Genomic DNA, 24,612 nt, shown 5'->3' with positions numbered 1-24,612 from the left:
TTGTTTAGTTTCGCAATTAGTGTTATTTGCCTGTGGTGACAGTGTAAAATTGGATACAGTAAGCGAGTGTTTACAGACACAGCAAGAGCCAGAAGGGGCATGCCCAGTGTGCACAGGGATGGCAGTATGGATATCAGGAAGTCCTGATGGAACCTACCAATTTTGTAAGTTATGATTCTGGGAATAAGCAATGGTAGGTGTAATAGTCTGGAAACATTGATGAGACTGAACAACATGCCAGTATTTTCTTATAATTTGGTGAATGTTTTGTGCCAGAGAGGAAAAATGGAGGGTACAAACTAAATTTGGGGGATTTTTCTTTTTCTCATCCATCGTTAAGAGATTCTTTTGGTAACCTTCCTTAATTCATTGCTGAGGATAGCCTCTGTGTTGAAATATTTTTGCCAAAATCTTTGACTGGTAACAAAATTCCTCAGGGTCTGTACACAGTACACAATCTCCATATTCTTAGAAACTGACAGTATGGGAGATTAGCTTTTAGCTGTCTGTTATGATAACTTGAATATTGTAAGTATTGATTTTTGTTAGTTGGCTTCTTATACAATGTTATCTTGAATCCACATTGGTCTTTCTGGATGAGAATATCCAGAAAGGCTATTTCCTGGCCATAGGCGGTTGGTGGCCCAACTGTTTGGGGAGGCTAAAGGGGGCGGGGTTAGGGGTGGGGCCAGGGGTGGAGCTTAAATCCATAATTGTCTGATAACACACAGAAAAAATAAATAAAAATAAAAGTCACAATTAATACCTTTTATTAAATTTAGATATTAGATATGTATCATATGTCAAAGAATAAAGTGGTTGCTCAAAACATATTCTAAGCACAATCGCTCAACTGCAAAACACTATGCACAACTTTGTGCAAAAACACACTCAGAACCTTATTGTACCATAAATATTACACTGGGCAGAACCTAATACCACCCATACGGAAAATGCAGACCGTCAAGAATATGAAACAAGGGATCATATCATCACAATTCTCATGTAGAGCCACAAAACACCCTAATTAATGTGGGATAAAATGCCATAAATAAGTAAATAAATATAAACTTTTAATGTTGAGCACCTGATTCTCAAAGTGGACATATTCCAAACACTATAATGAAAATAAAATGATCTTTTCTACATTTGTTGTCTGGTGACTTTTTCTGATCATGCTGGCCCAGTATCCGATTCTGCTGCTATCTGTCCTCAGTGCAGGTCAGGAAGTCATCCTCATTAAATATTTCCCTGGCAACTCAGGACACCTCCAGCCAACCCCCCCTGCTCTACCAGCAGTAAAATAAACAAATTAAACCATAAACCAATTTCTACAACTGGTTACACAAGGCTAGAGGGCTTTCACTGCAGCTCCTGCTGTGAGGATAGAGGTAAATCAACAATTTAAACCCCTCAGAGCACAGCAGGGGAGGCTTAGCCTCTCTAAGCCTCTTATACCGGGCGCCTATGTTCCTGGCAATCATTTTGCATTTTGAATTTTAAGTTAGGATCCAAAATGTTAAGCTAGTCATAAAACAAATTTAGTCTTTCAATGTCACCTTTCCACAAAATGATGATATCATCAATGTATCTCTTGCATAATCTAATTTCTTCTTTAAAAGGATGTTCTGTCAGGTGTATTTTCTCAAACTTTGCAACATATAGATTCGCTATGTTAGGGGCCATGGAGGTAAATTATAACAGAACCCTACAAATGTCACTCAGAACCTATAGAGCAATTCTACCATACTATAATAGCTTCCAGGAGTTGCATAACAAGAGCCTACATAGGAAAAGGCAGTACCATAAACATTACAGTGACACTAGAACATCAAAACACTACTTGGTAAAATAAAGTAATATTAATATGGGTAGATCCTGCACAGACTTTCAATGATGGGCTCATTCACACAGGCAAAAGTTAGATAGACCATTACCCAGTATAGAATAAGTAATCACAAACTAAAAATAGAAATATATAGACAAAAATATTCTCCAAGAAGCTGGACACTGCATGTAATGCAGCATCGAAAAAGAGAAACAGTGTCATGTTCCCTGTTTACGCAAGGTATGGACATCTGAGGATATGGCGGCCATCTTGGATTTGGGCATCTCCAGGATAGGGCGGCCATCTCAGAGGTGAGCGCCTTAGGATGGGGCGGCCATCTTGGAGCTGGGCAGCCTCCGGAAGGAAGCCCATATTTGGGCTTGAGGGCGTTTCCGGTGGGGGCAGCCATCTTGAAGACAGCTGTGCATGTTTGGGCTAAATTCCTGTCCTATTTAAAGCCCTGCCTCCAGTCCTTCCACGCTTCGGCTTCTATTCAGTTTCCTGGGTAGTTGCAGTGCTTCTGGTTTTGCTACTATTTGCTGCCTGGTTTTGACCTCTGCCTGATCCTGGACTTGCTACTGTTTGCTGCCTGATATTGTTCTTTGCCTGTTCCTGGATCTGCAACTGCTTGCTGCGTGGCACGGACCACTGTTTGCTCCTGGTCCTGCTTTTGCCCATTGCTTGGCCGTGCCCCATGGACTTTGTTCTGGACTCAGTTCTCTCTGCTGTCTGCTTCCCGCACCTGGGGGCTCAACCCCTGGGGAACGGAGGGGGGCACGGGGAACTCAGGGTTGGCCAACAGCCCGGTGAGGAATCCTCCTCCATTGGGCACAAGGGCTCACATCTCCACTGGGCGAACATGACAAAACAGTAGCACTTCCCCCCCTATACTGTGCAAAATATAAAGGTAGCAGATATAAATGTTAAAAACTGAATATTCAAATCAGTATATTACAAATTGACAAATAAAAATAAAAAAATGGAAAATAAGGTGATGCCTTCCTGTTGGACTAGCAATACATTTTTTGATTAGTCTTCAGAGGTCAAAACCTGCTGTTTCAGGTCAGGAGAGTATACTGTCATTATGATATACTGCCCTGACCTGAAGAAGATGGTTTTGGCCTCCAAAAGCTAGTCAAAAATATATAGTTTGTCCAATGGAAAGGTATCATCTCATTTTCCATTTTTAGAGTAGAATAACCCAGCTACCAAACTATTTATTTATTTATGTTACATTTGTACTCCGCGCTTTCCCACTCATGCAGGCTCAATGCGGCTTACATGTTGTATACAGGTACTTATTTGTAGGTAGGGGGATCATGAGCAATGGGAGTCACAGGTGAGCAGCAAATCTATGTTCACTTATGTGGGTCCTGGCCAGTATTCAGCCAGGGCCAGATAAGCCCTGGTGGATTCCTTATCCTGAATTAGCCTCAAATATTCAGTGCTGGTGCCTGAACATTACCCGACATTGAATATCCGGGATTAATTCTGCCAGCAGAGTTCAGCATTAAAAAAAAAGTCATCCCTCTTACTATAGACTCATTTATTGTTTTTTTTTTAACCTTCATTCCTCCTACTCACAATGTTTTAGTCTTTTCAGTATTCACCATCACGTGGATAGAGGACAGACAATTATAATCATAAGCATGCCCCGGGAATTTTTTTATATGAATTACTATGTGAATATAATTTACATAAGAATTATGGGAAATCCCTTCATTTCTATCACAGGTCATAACAATTGCCTGTTCCTGCATGAAATGGAGACAACTCATTGGTTTTGTATAATTTCTAATCCTACAACTAATAATGTTTTGTTTATGTTTTACTTATTTTTCACTCCCCATTAGGTTTAGATAAGTTGCCTTTGCCGCTGAAGTTACTGTTCTCTACATGAACAGAATGAATTCCTTGAGGCCATTCTCAGAAGCAAAAGTCGGAGGCTATACTACTAAGCCGTACTCCATGACCATGTATGCACGACAGCCTCCACGAATTCTGGTTATAGATGTTGGACCACCCTTTTGGGGCAGCACCTGCTCCAGCCTTTGTGAGGCTCTGGAGAACTTCCTATCTCTTGCCTGCAGCCTCGATGGACCCTGCCGAATTCCTCTCCTGAGCCTGTATGTGGTACACAATCAGCATGAATGTCTCCTTCCCTTTGTAGTGAGTGTCATTCAGTGTCTTACAAAAGACTATGAAGCTTCTAACTTTCAGAGTTAGGTTCCTAAGGGGGTCTTTTACTAAAGATTAGCTTGAGTTATCTGTAGCAGGGCCCATAGGAATATAATGGGCCCTGCTGCAGATAACTCAAGCTAATCTTTAGTAAAAGACCCCCTAAATTTGACCTATTTGAAAATTTACTAGGACTAGGTGTCTAAATTTGTACTAAAAAATGTCACTAAGGGGTCAGTATTCAAAGTGATTTAGCTGGGCAGAAATGGCTCCTGACTTAATCAGTCAGGGGCCCTTTTACAAAGGCACGGGAGGGCTAACGTGCGGGTAGCTTGCACAAAATCAGCACTACTGCCGGGCTAGCACCTGTGCCTGGTGGTAATTCTGAGTTTGGCATGCGCTGAATCTCACGGTAGAAAATAATTTTCTATTTTCTACTGTGGGTGGTGTTTCCGGCAGTAATCGGCAGTTGGCGCGTGCTACATGGTTACTGCGTGGGTAGCACATGATCCCTTACTGGTGATGGTAAGGGCTCAGGCCACAAATAGGCACGCACTAGTTTTAATTTTGCCGCACGCCCATGTCCTAGCCCATTAAAAAAAACAAAAAACTTTTTTCCAGATGTGGTAAAGAAATGGCCCAGCTTGCATCCAAAACATGCACCTACACTACCGCAGGTCACGTTTTACTGCACCTTTGTAAAAGGACCCCTTAGTGTCGCTGAAAATAACCAGTTAGTGCTGAAATGAAAACCGGCTACTTTGGGGGCGTTCTGGGGGTGGAGTCAGCACTTGGCTAGTTAAGTGCCGATATTCAGCACTTAACCAGCTAGGTTAAACGCATAAATAGGACTGCATAAAAGTCAGTTCTCTCTTTATATGGTAGTCCGTAACCGGTTAAGTGCTGAATATCACACTTAAGCAGCTATGTAAGCTGGCTCTGGAAACCCAGAAATTCAGTGTCAATGTACAGACTTGGCCCGGCATTGAATTTCTGGTTTAATGCTGGTGGTGGACAGCAAAACACTGATCATAACTGGCTGAATATTGAGCCCTAAGGATTAGATTCTGTATATTGTGACAAAGCTAGCACTCGGGGCCCCACAGAGAAGCAGCTAACCCCAGAACTACAGTTCCCAGAAGCCCTTGCTAGAAGGAGAGAGGAGGGTAGCCCCAAAAGGGTGGAACGGATTTCTAACCTCAGCAGGGGGAGCAATGGCTCAGTGCTAGGTGAGCCAGTTACTCCCTTACCCACTAGAGGGAGAAGGGGAGGTGAAGCTCAGTCCCTTGGCTGCATCACCAGTATATAATTCCCTCCAGCTGTGAGAGAGAGGGGGGAGAGAGGAAACTGATCAAGAGAGAGAATCCATGGAGTATGTGGAGGATGGAAAGGGCCTGCCACTGGAGCTTCCCTGGGGGCGGGAAGAGTAAGCTGCCATGGAGTGTGAGAATGTAAATGTAGCCCTGTCCAGCACATGAAGGCAGTGTGAGAGGCCACAGGGGTTGTGGTGCTGTGAGGTAGGAGGAAAACTGCCAGCCCTGCTCAGTACAGGGTCCTCCTGGGTGCTGTGAAGAGGACAGGTGAATTGAGTATTGGTTTCCGGTGAAGAGACTGTTTGTCAAAATGTTGGAACTATTGGGATGTAGAGAAAAGCAGGCTGAACTTTGACTGAGTCCTTCTGAGGGAGAGGGGAAGGTAGTGCAAAGGAAGTGGGTCTGAACTGTTAAGGAACTGAATGTTGGCAGGAGTTTTTGTGAACTGCATTTGATGTTGGGAGTGGAACTGAATTGAGAATAAAACACTTTGGCCCTAATTCCAAATGGCAGTTTCGTTCTTTACCGGCCACCTGTGAGCCTAACAGGACTGCCGGCACCAACCCAGAGCGGAGGAAGCAGGACCCCTTTACAATATGGCACCTGAAAAATCATCGCTGAAAAAATTTCCGTCTAGGTATATTCTATAAACTGTGCCTAGATTTAGGCACAGTTTATAGAATACGCTTAGGAGCCATGCCTGCTCCTAAATCTAGGCACATCTAAACATCAAGTAAAACTTACTGTAAACACCTGCACCTAAGCTAGGCTTGGAGCAGGTGTATTCTATAACCCTGTGCGTAAATTTTCAGAATGCCCATGACCCGCCCATTCCATGGCCATGCCCCCGTTTTGGCAGCTCGCTTTAGAATTTATGCACCCCAGCTTATAGAATATACTTAGTAAGTTGTGCGCGTAAATGCTAATTAAGGCCAATTAGTGTCAATACTTGTTAATTGCCAATTATTGGTGCTGATTGGCTTTTTAAGGTAATTAAATTGCACTCATAAATCCAGAATTTGCATGCACAATTTCGGTTGCATTATATAGAATCGGGGGGTAAATGCTTAAATTTAGGAGCATAAAAAGTGGGTGGCAACAGGGGTGGATTTAGGGTATAGAAAAAAATTTAGGAGCTTTGCACTGATTTTCAACACTAGTCTCAAATCTAGGCAAATGAATGGCAGGCCTAAATTTATAAGCATAAATTTGAGACCGTAAATTAAGATGAAAATTTTTTATATGAAAACTTTGTGCTAGCGTTTTTAGCATACACTAACCATGTAGGTGCCCAGAGGAATATTATGGGCATCTACACGGATTAGCACACGCCAAAAATAGTAGCACGTCTTTGTAAACAGGGCCCTAAGTTTGGATGAAAATAGGGCTCACATTTAGGATCCTAAGTAGCATAAATGTAGGAGCTCAGCTTTTTTGAATATTGTGCCGTAAATGGATAACTATCTGTTCAGCATTATGTAGTTTTTCAGTAGCACTTACACACGTTTATGTTAACAGGAGATGTTTCCAAGGTTGAGTTCTGGTCAGGGGAGAAAAATTATACATGTGGATTGTAGTTTCAGATGTACAGATATATTTTGTCCACAAAGAAAGCAGGTGCAAGTGACTGTATGCACTTTGTACGCTTGACAATTCTTCAAGAGATGTACACGCACATTTTACCTTCAGCATTGGTGTAAAGGCCACGGGTAAGAAGCATGGGTGGTCTTTGACAGTTTGAAAATTGCCACCTATTCCAAGTACCCAGTTTTTATAAAATACTGGATGGAGGAGATGTATGTTCAAGGGCAGCTGCCTCTCCTGTTCTCACTCGGAACCTGCTGCTGTTGCCACGCCTCAGCAGGATAAAGTCTGCTTCCTTTTACAAAGCTGTGAGAACACACAGAGAAAAAAAATCAGCTTTGAAATTCTCTTTGAAAAACCTAAAATTTGGGGAATGTGGCATGTTAGGGAGAGGTTTGTATTGCACTAGTTGAGTATCAGAGGCTGCTGTGAACCATGTGAGAGTTCTTATTAGTTACTGAAGATTCATTAGTGAAGTAAGTCTGTAAAGAGATGTGACAAGGTAGCTCTCAGAGAAAAGATATGCTCTAAATCTTTACTGAGTTCCCAGATTTCAATCTGATTACAAATATTTATCTACTTACTAACGTAATCACTTTTATCAATATATATAATATCAAATTGCTTTATTAGACATATACTTTAGAAAAATTACTTTTTATACATTAGTAACATTTCCGATCTGACGAAGAAGGGCAACCTTCGAAAGCTAATCAAGAAATGTATTAAGTTATGTCCAATAAAAAAGGTATCATCTTATTTTCTTTTCCATGTTTTATTTTGTTTGATTTCTATTGGTAACATTTCTCTAAAACTGTCTGGTCCTCACCTCACCTCATTCATTCAATACTCACACTCCTTCCTACCAGCTGCGCTGTACTCGGTTGTCTCACTTAATAATCTTGCCTCAATAGCTCATAAAGCTCCAATTTACATCGTCATCATCAGTTATCTGATAATGTTTTAACATATCAACTCATAAACACATCTTTACAGTTCTGTTCTGATGATGACAATGTAAATTGGAGCTTTATGAGCTATTGAGGCAAGAGTATTAAGTGCAGGGCTTTTTTTGAGGGGGTACTGAGTATCGGCACCTTTCCATTGTCTGCTAAAATTGACCCGTGGTCCCCAAGTTTTAATGAAAGATCTCAGGCTCTACACACAAATTCTGCCTCGTCATAGATTCTGTGACTGCTTGCAGAGGGCCTGGCTATTGTGGGGTGGGTCCCTCAGTGATCACCCCACTCCTGAATGTGGCCTGGTATTTGAGTACCGGAACCTTTTTTGCTAGAGAAACGCACTGATTAAGTGAGACAACTGAGTACAACGCAGCTGGTTGGAAGGAGTGTGAGTATTGAATGAATGAGGTGAGGTTAGGACTAGAGAGTTTTAGAGAAATGTTACTAATGTATAAAACTTAATTTTTCTAAAGTATATGTCTAACAAAGCAGTTTGATATTAAATATATTGATAAGAGTGATTACTTTAGTAAGTAGAGAAAAGATATGGAGATTTCTATATGATTCAGAAATATGGGGTTTACCTTTTTTTGTTCTCTCACATATATGTATAGATTATCAGATATCATTTATCCTTGAAAATGCTCATTTAGCAGTTACTACATTCCTATTTTTTTTTTTTTTAAATTGAAAATTTTTATTAAACACAATTTAAATAATACAGTATAAGGCAATGTAGCCTTCAGAATTCTGAAACTACATTCCTATTTTTATAGGCTTGATATCCCATATTTTGATTTATGATAATCCCAACAGTGAATTTCTGTAAGAGAACATTGATCTCTCTAAACATTGTTTCACAGCAAATTAAAGGGAATTTCCCACGGCTGCAGTCTTGTGTCTCAGAGCTACGATCACTACCTAAAGAAGGTTCATTCCAGCCTAAAGTGGAGCGTATGAAGCCCGCGGTTCTGGATGGTTTGCAGCAGTTTAAACAGTATTCACTACATATGATGGCAGGAGGCCCACACAGCAGCTGCTCTGTGGAGGTGAGATGTTCTGTTTAGCATTTAAGACACTTTGAGGTGCGCACACATACCTGCAGGAATTTATGACATGAAGGGCAATACAGAGGTCTGTCAGAATTGTGGGGGGGGGGGGGGGGGGGGGAGAGGTGAAGAAGACACATTTATCTAGAGATACTGTATACTAGTTCCAAGTTTTTATAGTACAAAGAGACCAATAAATACACATTGGAATAACAAATTGCAATCATATGCCTAATAAAAACAACAACCTTTAATATTTATTTATTTATTGGGATTTATTAACCGCCTTAAAGTTTAACATAAAATGTACAATTTTGTTAACAGTATAACAACAGTAAAATAACGAAGAATAAATATAAATACAATAAATGAGGTAAACTTGAAAACAGTAAATTGAAACCTAATAATAGAGCTACCGTGAAACAGTATCAAAAATATACACATTTAACAGCACTGGAATTCAAATACCAGGGATATAATACAATGTAATGATACACCTAATAAGCATACATTAGAACATTCAACTAACATAGATATGATGGTAAAGATTTTCTGCAATATGGCTTACCATATAGCTGAGGGACCAAGAGCAGATATATGATGGGAACAAAATGCGTGGTACAGAGTCAGTTGGGATAATGTGATGGTTAGCTAAAATCAAGGCAAGTTATTTGTATAGTTAAGCAAGAGATAAGGAACTGATCTAAGTTACAGTATGTGTAGCAAGCTAGTTCAGGTGCAGAATGGGTATATAGTCAGTCACCCTATGTATTAAAAGTTTGGAAGAAGAGCCAGGCTGTCACCTGCTTCCTGAAGTACAGGTAGTCTTCAGTTATACATAGCCCTTCTGGGAGTAAAGTCCAGAGCATGGGGGCTACTCCTGAGAAAGCTCGCTGGCTGGTATCATATTGTACAATTTCTTTTGATGAGGGTACAGATAGTGATGATCCTTGAGAGGACCTTAGAGGTCTTAAAGGTCTGTAACGGGTTATCTTATTCTTTAAGTACTCTGGCCCATTTTGTCTGAGGGCCTTTAAAATCAAACATAGAGATTTAAATTTAGTCTTATAAGGTACTGGTAGCAAGTTTATGCTAAAAAAAAGCTATGGAGATATTCATTGAAAAATTGGGAGCTTCACATACAAATCTGGTCCCTGGGTGGTTAATCAGGATTCATGTCTGTTCCTAACGTATTGCAGAAGTCTCAAAATACAAATACAGCTATAGCAAAGGTAGAGCTTAGGAAAAAAAAAAGTGATAAGGCAGTTCCTTGCTTCCAACCTCTTAGCATCAGTTACTGGCCTGGTGATCCTGACAGTGTAGGCCAAGGGTTTCCCTCTGAAAACTGCTAAAGAGCCACTGCTTACTGAAATGCAAGTCAAAACCACCATCCACCACTTACTGAAATCTAAGCTTAAATGTAGACCACTGTTTGCCAAACTATAAACCAAATCCACCATCCACTGCTTACTGAAGTATAAGCCAAAATCCAGAGTACTACCAAACTGCAAACCCAAATCACCATTTAAGCATAAGCCAAAATTCAGATTTCTAAAGAGATCAGACTCTATTTTCCTAGGCATCCTGGGCTGCTAAGTCTTCTCAACAGGTCCCTTTCTCACTTAGGGTGAAATGGTTCCATTTCAACCACCCTTCATCCAGGTCACCCCAGATAAGTCTAGGGCTTCAGTTCGCCCTGAAAACCAATGGGTCCAACTCCCCTTTTCCTGGGGTTTTAAATCAGTCCAAACTCTTGGTTAATTCAAGTATGTAAATATACATGCAGATCACTAATGCTTGGTTAGTCCAAGTATGCAAACATGCATACAGATCATTATTTCAGTCAATGTTATTTCTTCTACAGATTGCAGTCTCTCACGCTACTAATCTCTCACGCTACTAATCCACTCCCCGCCTTTCAGGACTGGGTTAGTCTGTCTACCCTGAGTAGCTTAGGAATGGACTACACCTAGGTGGTTTTCCTATATGTGGGTGGAGATACTTTCCCTTATCTGGGGGATTTGTTTCTTAGTGCTAGTATGTGTACCCCATTGTAGTGGTTAAAAATGATATAAGGGGAATATAAAATAATTTTAACAGAATTTTGCTTTTTGAGAATTGAAAGTTATTATAGTGTACCTACAGGGTCTGGGTCCTATAAATGGGGAAAAAACAGATCAGGATGAAGGCTGGAGTGGGCTTCAGCAACATTCCCAGTAGTTGGGAAATAAGAGTGGTGCTAGGCAGATTTGTACAGTCTGTGCCCCAAAATTGTGACTTCTTGAGTATGGAGTTTTTGAACATTTGTGATGTTTTGGTCTCTGGTTCATGCCTTCCTTATATTTTTAGCCACATTTAGAGGAGGCATGCTTAGGGGCATGTTTGGTTCAGGCACAGATTGCATATTAAACTCTATACCAGGGATGTCCAACCTCAGTCCTCGCCCAGTTAGGTTTTCCACAGTGAGTATGCATGAGATCTATTTGTCTTCTGTCCTCACAGTGTTGCATCACAAAGTTTGACATAGAGCTAAACCAGTATTAACATCACCAGCAAAAGACTCAAAACTACTACTACTACTACTACTATTTAGCATTTCTATAGCACTACAAGGCGTACGCAGTGCTGCAAAAACATAGAAGAAAGACAGTCCCTGCTCAAAGAGCTTACAATCTAATAGACAAAAAATAAAGTAATCAAATCAATTAATGTGTACAGGAAGGAGGAGAGGAGGGTAGGTGGAGGCGAGTGGTTACAAGTGGTTACGAGTGAAAAGCAATGTTAAAGAGGTGGGCTTTCAGTCTAGATTTAAAGGTGACCAAGGATGGGGCAAGACATAGGGGCTCAGGAAGTTTATTCCAGGTGTAGGGTGCAGCGAGACAGAAGGCGCGAAGTCTGGAGTTGGCAGTAGTGGAGAAGGGAACAGATAAGAAGGATTTATCCATGGAGCGGAGTGCATGGGAAGGGGTGTAGGGAAGGACGAGTGTGGAGAGATACTGGGGAGCAGCAGAGTGAGTACATTTATAGGTTAGTAGAAGAAGTTTGAACAGGATGCGAAAACGGATAGGGAGCCAGTGAAGCGACTTGAGGAGAGGGGTAGTATGAGTAAAGCAAAGCGACCCTGGCGGAAGACAAGATGGACAGCAGAGTTTTGAACCGATTGGAGAGGGGAGAGGTGACTAAGTGGGAGGCCAGCAAGAAGCAGATTGCAGTAGTCTAAACGAGAGGTGACAAGGGTGCGGATGAGGGTTTTGGTAGAGTGCTCGGAAAGAAAGGGGCGGATTTTACGGATGTTGTAAAGAAAGAAACGACAGGTCTTGGCGATCTGCTGGATATGAGCAGAGAAGGAGAGAGAAGAGTCAAAGATGACCCCAAGGTTTCGAGCTGAGGAGACAGGGAGAATGAGAGAGCCATCAACAGAAATAGAAAACGGGGGGAGTGGGGAGGTGGGTTTGGGGGGAAAAATGAGAAGCTTGGTTTTGGTCATGTTTAATTTCAGGTGGCATTGAGACATCCAGACAGCAATGTCAGACAAGCACACTGAAACTTTGGTTTGGATGCAAGGTGAGATATCAGGGGTAGAAAGGTAGATTTGGGAGTCATCAGCATAGAGATGGTAGGAAAAGCTATGGGATGAGATTAATGAACCAAGGGAAGAAGTGTAGATAGAAAAGAGGAGGGGACCAAGAACAGAACCCTGAGGTACGCCGACAGGCAGAGGGATAGAAGTAGAAGAGGATCCACCAGAGTGAACACTAAAGGTGCGGAGGGAGAGGTAGGAAGAGAACCAGGAAAGGACAGATCCCTGGAATCCAAGTGAGGACAGGGTATTGAGGCGTATGCTGTGATCGACAGTGTCAAAAGCAGCGGAAAGATCAAGAAGAATGAGGATGGAATAGAGACCTCTGGATTTAGCCAGTAATAGGTCATTGGAGACTTTAGTAAGCGCAGTTTCGGTTGAGAGGAGAGGGCGAAAACCAGATTGTAGTGGGTCAAGAATATCATGTGAGGAGAGAAAATCAAGGCAGCGGTGGTGAACAGCACGCTTAAGTAATTTGGAAAGTTCTTTAATGCAGTTAATCCAAAGAAAAACAGAAACACTCACTATTGAGATGTATTGGAAATAGAGTCACTGCCCCTACAGAAGAGAATTGTTCTTGATCCAACTCTATCAGACAGGAGAGGCTGGTAAATACTTAAATATGTGGTCAAAATACAATGAAATCACAGGAACTTGAAAAGGTTAAGCAGCAAGATTACAGGAGAAACATGTATCCAGTGGACATTCTGGTTCTTCACAGACACAATGGGAGGGGGAGCAGGCTCCTTACCCAGCATGCTTGGAGACAAAGCAAGCCAATAAGGAAAGCCCATAAGACACTGGGAGCAGGGAACATGGGCTCAGAAAGGGCCAATTACACAACTACAAAAATATAGGAAATAGAAGTTGCTTACCTGTAACGGTAGTTCTCCTTGGACAGATGATCTTGCAGCCACACAAGTGAAGTTACTCCCCCATGACGTAACGGACCCGGACATATAGCAAAGCTTAAAGCTTTAATTGAAACGCAGTTTACTACGCCTGCGTGCAGCTTCCCGCCATATCTCCCCCCCATAACCCCTCAGAAGTCACCGCCCCTTTCCAGTTTGGTAAAAAAGCTAGCGGCAACTTAAGGGAGGGTTGGGAGGGATTGTGTGGCTGCAAGATCATCTGTCCAAGGAGAACTACCGTTACAGGTAAGCAACTTCTATTTCTCCCTGGACAGATTTCTCTTGCAGCCACACAAGTGAAGATTCCCCAGCTCCACAGGTAACAGGTGAACAAGACGCCCCTGCGGGCATACATGGTACTGTAAAAGGAACAGAAGAAAAAAGGTAAAACTGGTACCTGTGAGAGGAGGAGGTGGTAGTTGACGCCTCAGGACACAGAAGACAGGACCGCCTGGCCGAACGCCGCATCAGTAGCTGAAGCGGTATCCAGGCAGTAATGTTTCACAAAAGTGTGCACAGTGGACCACGTAGCTGCTCTGCAAATATCCTGCAGGAAGTTCGTTGCAGATGAGCTTTCGTGGCCGCCATGGCCCTCAGATTATGAGCTGTAACATGCGGAATCTGTGAGGGAGTGGCTGCGGCAAGCTGGTAGCATAAGGTGATACAGTTCGCAATCCACTGGGATAGAGTCCCCTTGGTTACCGGCCTTGAGCAGTGAGGGGAGCGGAGTGAAAGGAATAATTGAGAAGGCCTATTGGTGCCTTTAGTTCTATTCAAGTAGATGGTAAGGGCTCTCAGGCAATCCAGCGTATGAAATCTCTTATGGTCCTCAGAAACATGTGGAGGAGGAAAGAAGGTAGGCAGCATGATGACTTGATTGAGATGGGAAGGTGAGACCACCTTCGGTAGAAACTTCGGATGAGTACGGAGCACAGCCTTATCGTGTAATAGTTGAGTATAGGGTGGATAGTGGACGAGAGCCTGGATTTCGCCGATGCGCCGTGCCGAAGTCAACGTGATCAAGAACAGTGTTTTCCAAGTGAGATATTTGAGGTCGGTAGACTGAAGTGGCTCAAATGGAGAGGCTGTGAGTGCATTGAGTACTAGGTTAAGGTCCCATGCCTGAGTTGGAGGGCGAATGGGAGGATAGAGATGCATGAGTCCTTTGAGAAAACGTTTCACCACAGGGTGTTGCATGAGGGATAAGTCATCCACCGGGTCATGGAACACCGAGAGAGCTGAGAGATGGAGCCGGATGGAGGAGTAAGACAGCTGTGACTCTGAAAGATGGAGCAGGTAATCCAAGACGCGGGAGAGAGAAGCGTTGGCAGGGTGGAGGTGATGGCCGGAACACCAGCTAGAGAAACGCTGCCATTTTGCATTGTAAGACTTGAGAGTAGAGTCCTTCCTGGACGCGAGGAGGACCCTCAGCACTCCGTGTGAGAACATCAGGCTGGAGTGGGGCTGATCCGCCAGGCCATGAGGCGGAGGGATGCGAGGTTTGGGTGCAGAAGACTGCCCTGCTGCTGTGTGAGAAGGTCCGGTTCCAGCGGCAGCGGAAGTGGAGGGCATGTCGTGAGGTTCAGGAGAGCCGTGAACCAGGCTTGTCTCGGCCAGTACGGAGCTATTAACAACAGAGATGCTCCGTCTGACTTGGCCTTTTGGATTGTCTTGGAGATGAGAGGGATTGGAGGAAATGCATAGAGGAGGCCTTCTGTCCACGGAATGTGAAAGGCATCTTCTGCCAGTCTGCGCTGACTGGGAAACTTGGAGCAGAATCTGCGACACTTGGCGTTGAGTGGGGATGCGAAGAGATCGACGAGAGGGTGACCCCACTTGTCGAACAGATCTTGCGTAACAGTGGTCTTGAGTGACCACTCGTGCGGTTGTAGTTTTCTGCTGAGTGAGTCTGCCAAGGTATTCTGCACTCCGGGCAGGTAGGAGGCTGAGATGGTGGACCGAAGCTTCAGGACCACCTGCCAGAGATGTAGAGCTTCCCGGCACAGCTGTCGGGAGCCGGTGCCGCCTTGCTTGTTGACATAGTACATGGCCACCTGATTGTCTGTCTGCACATGAATCCGCTGTTGCGAGAGGTGTGGCTGAAAAGCTTGAAGCGCTAATCTGATGGCTCGCAACTCTAGCAGGTTGATACTGTATGTCATTTCTTTGGGCGTCCAAAGTCCTTGAGTCATGTAGGAGCCCAGATGCGCTCCCCACCCTTGCTTGGAGGCGTCGGTTGTTAGATAAACGGACGGCAGGGGAGGCCGGAAGGGCATACCCTGGAGGAGATGGGGGGCGTGGGCCCACCATTGCAGCGAGGTCTTTAGACTGTGAGAGAGCGGTATCTTTGCAGATAGCGGGTGAAGAGCTTGGATCCACTTGTCCCGGAGGTGCCACTGTAGGGGTCTCATATGGAGCCTGGCTAGCGGAAGTACTGGAATGGTAGCTGCCATGTGGCCCAGAAGCACGAGTAACGTTCGGGCAGAGGTGACTGAGACCTGGGTTAGGTGGGCGATGAGGATGGAAATCCGTGTGGCCCTGTTGAGGGGCAAAAACGCTAACATCTGCGGGGTCTGGAGGACCGCTCCTATGAACTCGAGATGTTGCGTGGGAATGAGGTGAGATTTGTCCAAGTTGATGAGGAATCCCAGAGTCTGGAGAAGTGAGGTGACCTTGTCTAGAGAGTGGAGGGCCTCCTGAGCAGTTGGCGACGCGATGAGCCAGTCGTCGAGGTAAGGGAAGATCGTGACCCTTTGCTGGCGAAGGTGAGCGATGATGGTGATGACACATTTTGTGAACACTCGTGGTGCTGAGGAGAGGCCGAAGGGAAGGACTCGGAATTGATAGTGGTGAGAGTGGACTTGAAAACGCAGGTAACTTCTGGACGCTGGGTGGATTGGGATGTGGAGATATGCATCCTGCAGGTCCAGGGACATGAGCCATGCGTTCTGATCTAGCAGTGGCAGAATCATTTGGAGAGTCGTCATGCGGAACTTTTCTTTTTTTAGAAATTTGTTCAGGGAGCGTAAGTCCAGAATAGAACGCAAACCGCCGTTCTTCTGAATAAGAAAGAACCTGGAATAAAATCCTGTATTCTGGGAACATTCTGGTACCGGTTCGATTGCCCTGATGCGCAGGAGGCGGGAAATCTCGTCGTGAAGTAGGTGGACGTGAGACGATGGAACCTGTGAAGTGACTATGCGGGGGAGAGGTGGGGGGGTCGTAAAGTGAAGTAGGTACCCCTGGTTGACAATGGAGAGGACCCACTTGTCTGATGTTATAGGGGGCCAATGGGGGGCAAAAAACTGAAGACGACCTCCCACCGGTAGCTGCATAGCCATCTGCTTGTCAAAAAGAGGATAAGGGTTTGGGCGCCGTTGAGGGCGCTGGTTTGGATGTCCTTCGCTCACGATATGCTTTCTTAGACTGCTGAGGTCTATGTTGCTTGTTGTTAAACCTGTAGTTTGTGTTGTATTTATTGAAGGGGTACTGTCGCCGAGGTTGATACCTCCTCTTAGGCGTGCCGTAGGACGAGCGATGAAAGGAGGACCTGGGCTGCTTGATGTTGTCCTCTTCCAAGGTGTCCAGAGTGGTGCAATCTTGTTTGATGTTGTCGATGATATCCTTAACTCCGTCACCAAACAGGTTATCCCCTGTGCAGGGAGCATCAGCCACTCTGTTATGAACGTCCTCCCTTAGGCCGGATGCTTTTAGCCACGCTAACCGGCGTGTGGAAAGGCCTACCGCGGCCCCTCGAACCGACGTGTCATATGAGTCGTGGGCGGCTCTAATTAGATTGGTGGCGGATTCTTCCAGATTTTGAAGCAGTGGCCGGAATTGAGGTTGTAGTGTCGCAGGGAGGGAATCCAGTGCTCGTGAGAAGTTGTCTAGTATGGTGAATTGGTAGTCGGTGTAATGGAAGATGTGAAGCCCTATGCGGGCATTGAGCATGGAGCTTTGATACATCTTCTTACCCATGAGATCCATGAGCTTCATGTCTTTCGTTGGTGGAAAATTTGAATGGTCTCGTGAGCTTTTGTGTTTACGCATGGCGGACTGGACCACTATGGAGTGGTGAGATAGTTGTGGTTTACCGAAGCCCCAAGTATCTTGGACTTTGTATTTTGTATCCAAACTCTTCTTGGTGGGGAGAGATGTTAATGGGGTAGACCACACTAACTTGTGCTGGTCCGCCAACACTTCGTGCAAAAGTAACGCGATAATGTCTTTCGGTGCCTCCTTATAGCGCAGAGCCTGTAATTTTTTGGATCGGGGATCCGGTTGAGAAGAGGAGGAAATATCCAAGGCTGATGCCAATTTCATGAGAAATTTTGGATAGGAAGTATCCTCTGGTTGAGATGATTTAGATGGTAGCGGGGGAGAGGGGTCAGAAGGTAGACCCGGAGAGCCCGCGAGGAGATCGGAGTGGGCGTCAGGAGAGGATGATCTGGAGCATCTCTGAGATGGGGGTGGGGAAGAGCCAGAGTCTGAAAAATTGTCTGCAGCCAGAGAGTCTGAAAAGGACTCGGAGCGTGAGCGCTGCCGAGGGGCTGGTCGATCCGGGGGCGAAAACCCTGCCGCCGCTGGACGTGGTGGCTGCTGGCTGGTCGTGGGGTGCTGTTGAGCTGAGAGATTGTGATTAGCCAAAAAAGCACGCAGCAGATGGAGAATATCCTGGTTTGATTGGGACAGTGGCATAGAGGAGAAATCCGCAGGAGAGACTGCTGTCTGAACTCCTGAATGGTGGTGAGGAGAGAGTATCGCCTGTTTGTCCTGTGGAGAGAGAGGCATTGCCTGAGCCAGAGCAGGAGGAGAGGTGTCAGAGAAGTGCTTTGTAGCAGTTTGCAACTCAGGAGGGGAGGAGTAACCCTGATGGAGTGAAGCAGGGGAGGAGCTGTGGCTGTGATGCATAGGGTGGGTGGAGCCAGCCGTGTGATGCGATGAGTGGGAGGAGCCAGCTTTGTGATGCGAGTGGGAGGAGTCCTGACGGTGCCGATGAGCAGAGGAGGAGCTGCTTCGGTGCCGACGTGCAGGAGAAAGGCTCTCCCGGTGCCGAATTTGATCAGAGGCACGCTCCCGGTGCCGAGGATGCAGTGGGGAAGAAGTGCTGCGGTGCCCAGAACGACCATGCTGGTTTTTCTCAGCAGATGGTGCTTGCTGGGGTTGAGTCTGAGCACCGACAACTAGTTGGAGTTGTGGTGGCAGAGACTGTTGCCTTTTGCTAGGCAAGGCACTCTCCGGGGGTTCCTCACAGTGCCGTTTTTTACTCTTGGCTTTCTTACCCGACTGCTGAGGTAAGTCCTGTACTGCTTTCAGTTTCAAATGTCTTATCTGCCTCGTCCGAGGGAGCATGGCTGCACATTTCTCACAGCTGGAGTCTAAGTGCGTCGTGCCTAGGCAGTGGGCGCACAGGTCATGCGGGTCTGTGAGGGACATTTTATTGGTACAGCGTGAGCAGCTTTTAAATCCATGTTTCTTCGCCGACATGGTCGGGAAGAGGAGGGCTGCTAAATTACAGAGGAGGGCTGCTAAATTAAATTGTTTGATAATTTTTGAGAGAAAGAGAGATTAGAAAAATAACAAAAGAAAAAAAAATAAACGCGAGAGCTGCACTACGATTTATCAACGGGTCTGACCGCCAGAGCGGGAAGAATAAAACTGGAAAGGGGCGGTGACTTCTGAGGGGTTATGGGGGGGAGATATGGCGGGAAGCTGCACGCAGGCGTAGTAAACTGCGTTTCAATTAAAGCTTTAAGCTTTGCTATATGTCCGGGTCCGTTACGTCATGGGGGAGTAACTTCACTTGTGTGGCTGCAAGAGAAATCTGTCCAGGGAGAACTAATAGTTCACAGCAGAATTGTACTATAAACACAAACAATATAATCTCACATTTAAATGGGGGCAACACAATTTGCATACAGTGGAGGCAGTGCATAGAAATAGATCCCAAACCTGTCCTGGGAGAATCCCCAGCCAGTCAGCTTATCAGAATATCCACAATGAATATTCATGAGAGAGATGTGCACGCAGTGGAGGAGGTGCATGAGAGAGTTTGAATATTCATTGTGGATGTTCTGAAAACCTTACTGGTTGGGGATTCCTCCAGGACAGGTTTCCGTCTCAAACTGAAGATACACACATGGGCAGAGTGTGCAGGTAAAAATTGACTCTGAACTTGCAAATTGCCCTGTCAGCTGTCAAAATGTATTTTTATGTCTTATCGTGTTATCTGAAAATTTAAGGAAGCTAGATATTTCTCTTTGTATCTTTAAGAATAATTTCATGTTGGTTACTGTTATGTGCAGTGCTTTCTAACCCTTCCTTTGCAGTCCCTTGTAATTTTCTGTTTTCTGTATACATTTTGATTTTGAATGCATAATTAAGCACATTTAGTAATTATGGTTTTGCTAGTTGTGTATGTTTAACTAAGCATATATTGCATATACAGTCTCAGTTTTTTGAGAACAGGAGAAAGGCCATGTTGGGTCAGACTAATGGTCCATCAGGTGACCCAGTCTGGCAGGAAACTGGGGCTTGAAGTCCCTGTGAGATTGCATATAGGAAAGTCCATTCCATTCTGCTCATTCCTATAAGCGGGGGATGGAGCTACCTATTGCTGCCTGGCTAAATACTGGCTAATGTATCCATCCCCAGGAAGTCTATCCTAGCCTAGCCTAACTGAAAAAAAAAGATACTTTCTAAAATCTGTTACTAGTTAGTTTAATGGATTATCCTCTAGTCCCAGAACTGTTTGATAAATAACTATTCCCTGTCAATTGGTTCCACCCCACTCATGATTTTAAAGACCTCTATGGATAAGTTCCCTCAGCTATTTCTTCTCCAAGCTAAAGATCTCTAACCTCTTTAGCCTTTTCTTATACAAGAGCCATTCCATCATCTTAATCATTTTTCATCATTCTCTCTACCTTTTGCAGTTCCTCAATATTTCTTGAGATACAGAGACTAGAACTGAAAACAGTATTCAAAAGGTTTGTTGTTACAAGGTTTAAATCTGATAAAAATATAGAGGGGCTAGCTTTTGTAAATGATGAATCCAGTCAACAAGAGCAGAAGCCTATCGAGAACCACTAGAGTGGCACAAACGTAAACATTATAATGAGAATACAAATAAATAATTGAATACATGAAATAAAATGTTATTTGACATAAAACAACAAATCTGTAAAAACCAAATATTGCAATACAGACAGAGAACACTAATGTATGAATTATTCTCATTGTACTGTTTTAACTTGTACCACTCTAGTGGAGGAGTAGCCTAGTGGTTAGTGCAGTGGACTTTGATCCTGGGGAATTGGGTTGGTTTGATTCCCACTGCAGCTCCCTGTGACTCTGGGCAAGTCACCTAACCCACCACTGCCCCAGGTACAAATAAGTACCTGTATATACCATCCAGCTTATTTTCGAAAGAGAAAGACGCCCATATTTCGACCCAAATCGGGAGATGGGCGTCCGTTTCCCGTGGGCGTCCAAATCGGTATAATCGAAACCCGATTTTTGGCGTCCTCAACTGCAGTCCGTCACAGAGACGAACAAAGATCATGGGGGCGTGTCGGAGGCGTGGTGAAGGCGTGGTTATCGGCCGAGTAGAGATGGGCGTCTTTAGCTGATAATCGAAACAAGAAGGGCGTTTTTGACAAGAATTTGGTCCGCTTTATTTGGACCCTTTTTTTCCAGGTCTAAGTCCCAAAAAAGTGCCCCAACTGACCAGATGAACACCGGAGGGAATCGGGGATGACCTCCCCTGACTCCCCCAGTGGTCACTAACACCCTCCCACCAAAAAAAACTCACTTTACAAACTTTTTTTCCCAGCCTGTATGCCAGCCTCAAATGCCGTACCGACCTCCATGACAGCAGAATGTGTTCTATCCTCTGACAGCCTTTCCCTGGTTCTGATGTGGGTCTCGGGTGAGTGTGACACCTTTTCTGTTAAGGGCACTGCAGAGTCACATCAGCAATGCATTGTGGTGGGTGTAGGGTATTGGGTTCCGTGATTCAACTAGCTTGTGTTAAATGCTCACGATGTTGGTAATTGGTAGGCTCTACTCCCATGGTGCTTTTCCCTCTGCTTACTGGATCAGAGTGTGCCCTGTTTTGTTTCCGGTAGTCCATGAGGTAGTGGCCATTTGTGTAAGACAGTTTTAGATCCCTTTCATGTGTTAGCCACGTTACAGCACTTAGTTCTTACCTTGAATGTTGCTGAAAGAGGGCATTGTACACCATTCTGCCGGCTCGGACCTACTGCTAATCTCAGTACCAGCGAGACTCGTTGCCAGTGGGGCACAACCTCTGATCTGCAGTTAACTGTGAGTAAGCGTGCTTATTCCAATAAAGGATGTTTTCAGAGAGATTAGTCTTCAGGTGTCAACTGTTGTGCCAATGTTATATAGCAGCAACAACTCCTAGAGGCCTTTGTGTATGCAGGTCCCTGGAGCACTTTTAGTGGGTACCGCAGAGCACTTCAGGCAGGCAGACCCAGGCCCATTCCCCCCACCCGTAACACTTGTGCTGGTAAATAGGAGGCCTCTAAAACCCACTGTACTCACATGTAGTTGCCTCCTTCACCCCTAAGAGCTATGGTAGTGTTGTACATTTGTCCCTCCCACGACCAAATGGCTTGGATTGGGACGTTTCTGAGCTGGGCGTTTTTAGTTTCTATTATCGCAAAAAAAACCACAAAAATGCCCATCTCAGAAGGGACCAAATCCATGGCATTTGGCCCATCCAAACCGTATTTTCGAAACGAAAGATGGACGCCCATCTTTTTTGATAATCCGGTCTGTCCCGCCTCTTCACATATCCGTTTTCGGACATAGACGCCCATGGAGATGGGCGTTCGCGTTCGATTATGCCCCTCTATGTAAACCACTTTGAATGTAGTTGTAAAACAAAACACAGAAAGGCAGTATATTCAAGTCCCCTTTTCCTTCCATATAGGCCTCTGCTCTTGTCACCAGGTTAAATTTCACTACTAGTGAACAGATAAATCCAGTAAAATGAATCTCTGCTTGAAAAATAAACACGTTGTTAGGTTTATTATAATTATCAGATATAAATACAAAGGGAGTCAGTGAATAAGGTGCATTTTTATTGTTTTGATGCTGTGTGTGTGTTCACCTTATTGACTTCCCCTTGTATAACTGACTTCATACAGAACAGAATAGAATCCTTTCCTTAACATGAGCAACTCCAAATCTTAGTCCCAGCCACCTGTGATATTCAAGATTTCAGTCTCTCTCAACTATTTGTTCCTTGTCTCTGCTGTGCCAGAGAGCACTGAATTCTTGCCTCCTTTCTCAGATCACAATAATGACCAGCCAGTCAGGCAAAGAGATAGTGAAAGAGCTGGAGGCTGGGCTGAAAGATACTGATCTCATGGGTCTGAGGAGACTGCAGGTCATTCATCTCTTCAAAGGAGACTTACTGGAATCTGTGGATGTGGAATGGATCTCGTGCTCTGGAGAGGAGGACAGCCCAAAAGGTAAGTACTACTACTTATTTCTATAGCACTATTAGACTTATGAAGTGCTGCACACGTTATGTGCAGGTACTTTCTCTGACCCTAGTGGGCTCACAATCTAAGGTGTTTTGTTTACCTGGGGCAATGGAGGGTTAAGTGTCTTGCCCAGGGTCACAAGGAGCTGCAATGAGAATCAAACTCATTTCCCCCTGGATCTCAGCTCAGTGCACTAACCAGTGTAGGCTTTAAAGCGGTAACAATGTGTTTAGATGCAGTGCATTCACAACTGCATCCTCTTTGCACAGGGAAACATACGATCTTAAGCCTATGATGGTGTTTTCACTTACTTTTTCTGTTTGCTAGTGATCAAGGCTGTTAGATTAAGATTTGTGGCAAGTATGAGGATAAGCATTATGACGTTAAAGATGAACCACAATAAGCACTGCTGTTTTAAGTGATTCAGGAGACAAAACAAAATTATAGTTTAGTTTAAATTACATGGAAACTGAAAAAAAAAATGCCAGTTTCTTCATTCTCATGATCTTATTTTGTCTTTAGTAGCAGCCATTTGAGGGCTGAAAGGCACGACAGGGTAGAGAAGCAGAAAAGAATGGAAACTTGACACTCTGCTAGACATTTTCTCCATTCCTCATTAACTTCAGCGTCAGTTGGCATACCCTGTAGAGCCCTGTTGATATACAGGGGTATGTCAAATCATAGTGTTTCCCAGCTCTCTTTCTGATCAGAAGAAGATATTTCCTTCGAAAGCTAATAAAAAAATGTATTGTTAGTCCGATAAAAAAGGTATCTTCTTATTTTCTTTTCTATGTTTCGTTTTATTTCTGTTTATTACCAGCTCTCTACTGAAAGGCAAACAACGCGCACACACAGCCTCATTTCCCATTGAGGAATCAAGACTAAAATATTAATGCTCAGCTCTTCTAGTGAGTTTGGATCACTGATCAGTTGTACAGCAGAAAGGGTAGAGAGGATGAGAGAAGAGGAGAAAAGACAGCAAGTTGGCATATGGATTCTGAGAATCTGATCAATATGAGGAGGGTAGACAAGATGGTTGAGGTTATTTGGTGGCAAGGATAGAACAGAGGGGGAAATTAAAGAAAGATAAATGAATCCAAGGAAGTAGAAGCTGGAGGGGGGAAAAGGGAAGAGAGAGGTGGGCATGGAAGAATAGAGAATGATAGAGATGGAGTAGGCATAAATGGAAGGCTGAAGCAAAAGTAGAAAAAGAAAAGATCAGAAGAAAACAAAACATGTGATTGTACAAGAACAGAAGATAACTGGGAAATAGAGAAATTTTGTCTCGAACAAAACAAAACAAAACAAAAAAACAAGCATAGAATATTATAGCAAATGAGGACAATACTTTCTAGATTGCTTAAATTACTTCATAGTAAAGTCATAGACCCCAGTGGATCTCTGGCTTTTCATTTGCAGCTGATAACCTAAGATTGTGCTGTAAAAGAAATAAAAAAACAAAAAGTTTGTCTCTTCTAGTTTGGCTACTTATAAAAGTAATAACATATACGGGCTCATTTTCAAAACACTTACTTACAAAGTTACGTGGAGGGGCACTTTCAATATGATGTCTAAATCCAACTTTGGATGTTTTGCTCAAAACCTCTAAAATCCGAATAGCAAATATAGTGATTTTTGAAACAGCAAAACATTTTTTTTTCCACAAATGGTCACTTGCTAGATGTTTTT

The 24,612-nt window shown here is 44.0% G+C and overlaps 1 protein-coding gene across 1 annotated transcript in view; it reads left to right on the top strand.

The window, feature by feature from the left end:
* Nucleotides 1-24,612, top strand: part of M1AP (meiosis 1 associated protein) — a 128,076-nt gene that overhangs the window by 61,881 nt on the left and 41,583 nt on the right. The window contains 3 exon segments of the mRNA XM_030192535.1: nucleotides 3,682-3,997; nucleotides 8,729-8,914; nucleotides 22,728-22,908. Of these exon segments, the coding sequence (XP_030048395.1) occupies nucleotides 3,725-3,997; nucleotides 8,729-8,914; nucleotides 22,728-22,908 (640 nt within the window). The 5' untranslated portion in view covers nucleotides 3,682-3,724.

The sequence above is a fragment of the Microcaecilia unicolor genome, chromosome 2 (assembly GCF_901765095.1).
Source record: "Microcaecilia unicolor chromosome 2, aMicUni1.1, whole genome shotgun sequence".
NCBI classification, from domain to species: domain Eukaryota; kingdom Metazoa; phylum Chordata; class Amphibia; order Gymnophiona; family Siphonopidae; genus Microcaecilia; species Microcaecilia unicolor.
The sequence above is the reverse complement of the archived record's forward strand: the minus strand, read 5'-3'. Positions and strand labels throughout refer to the sequence as shown.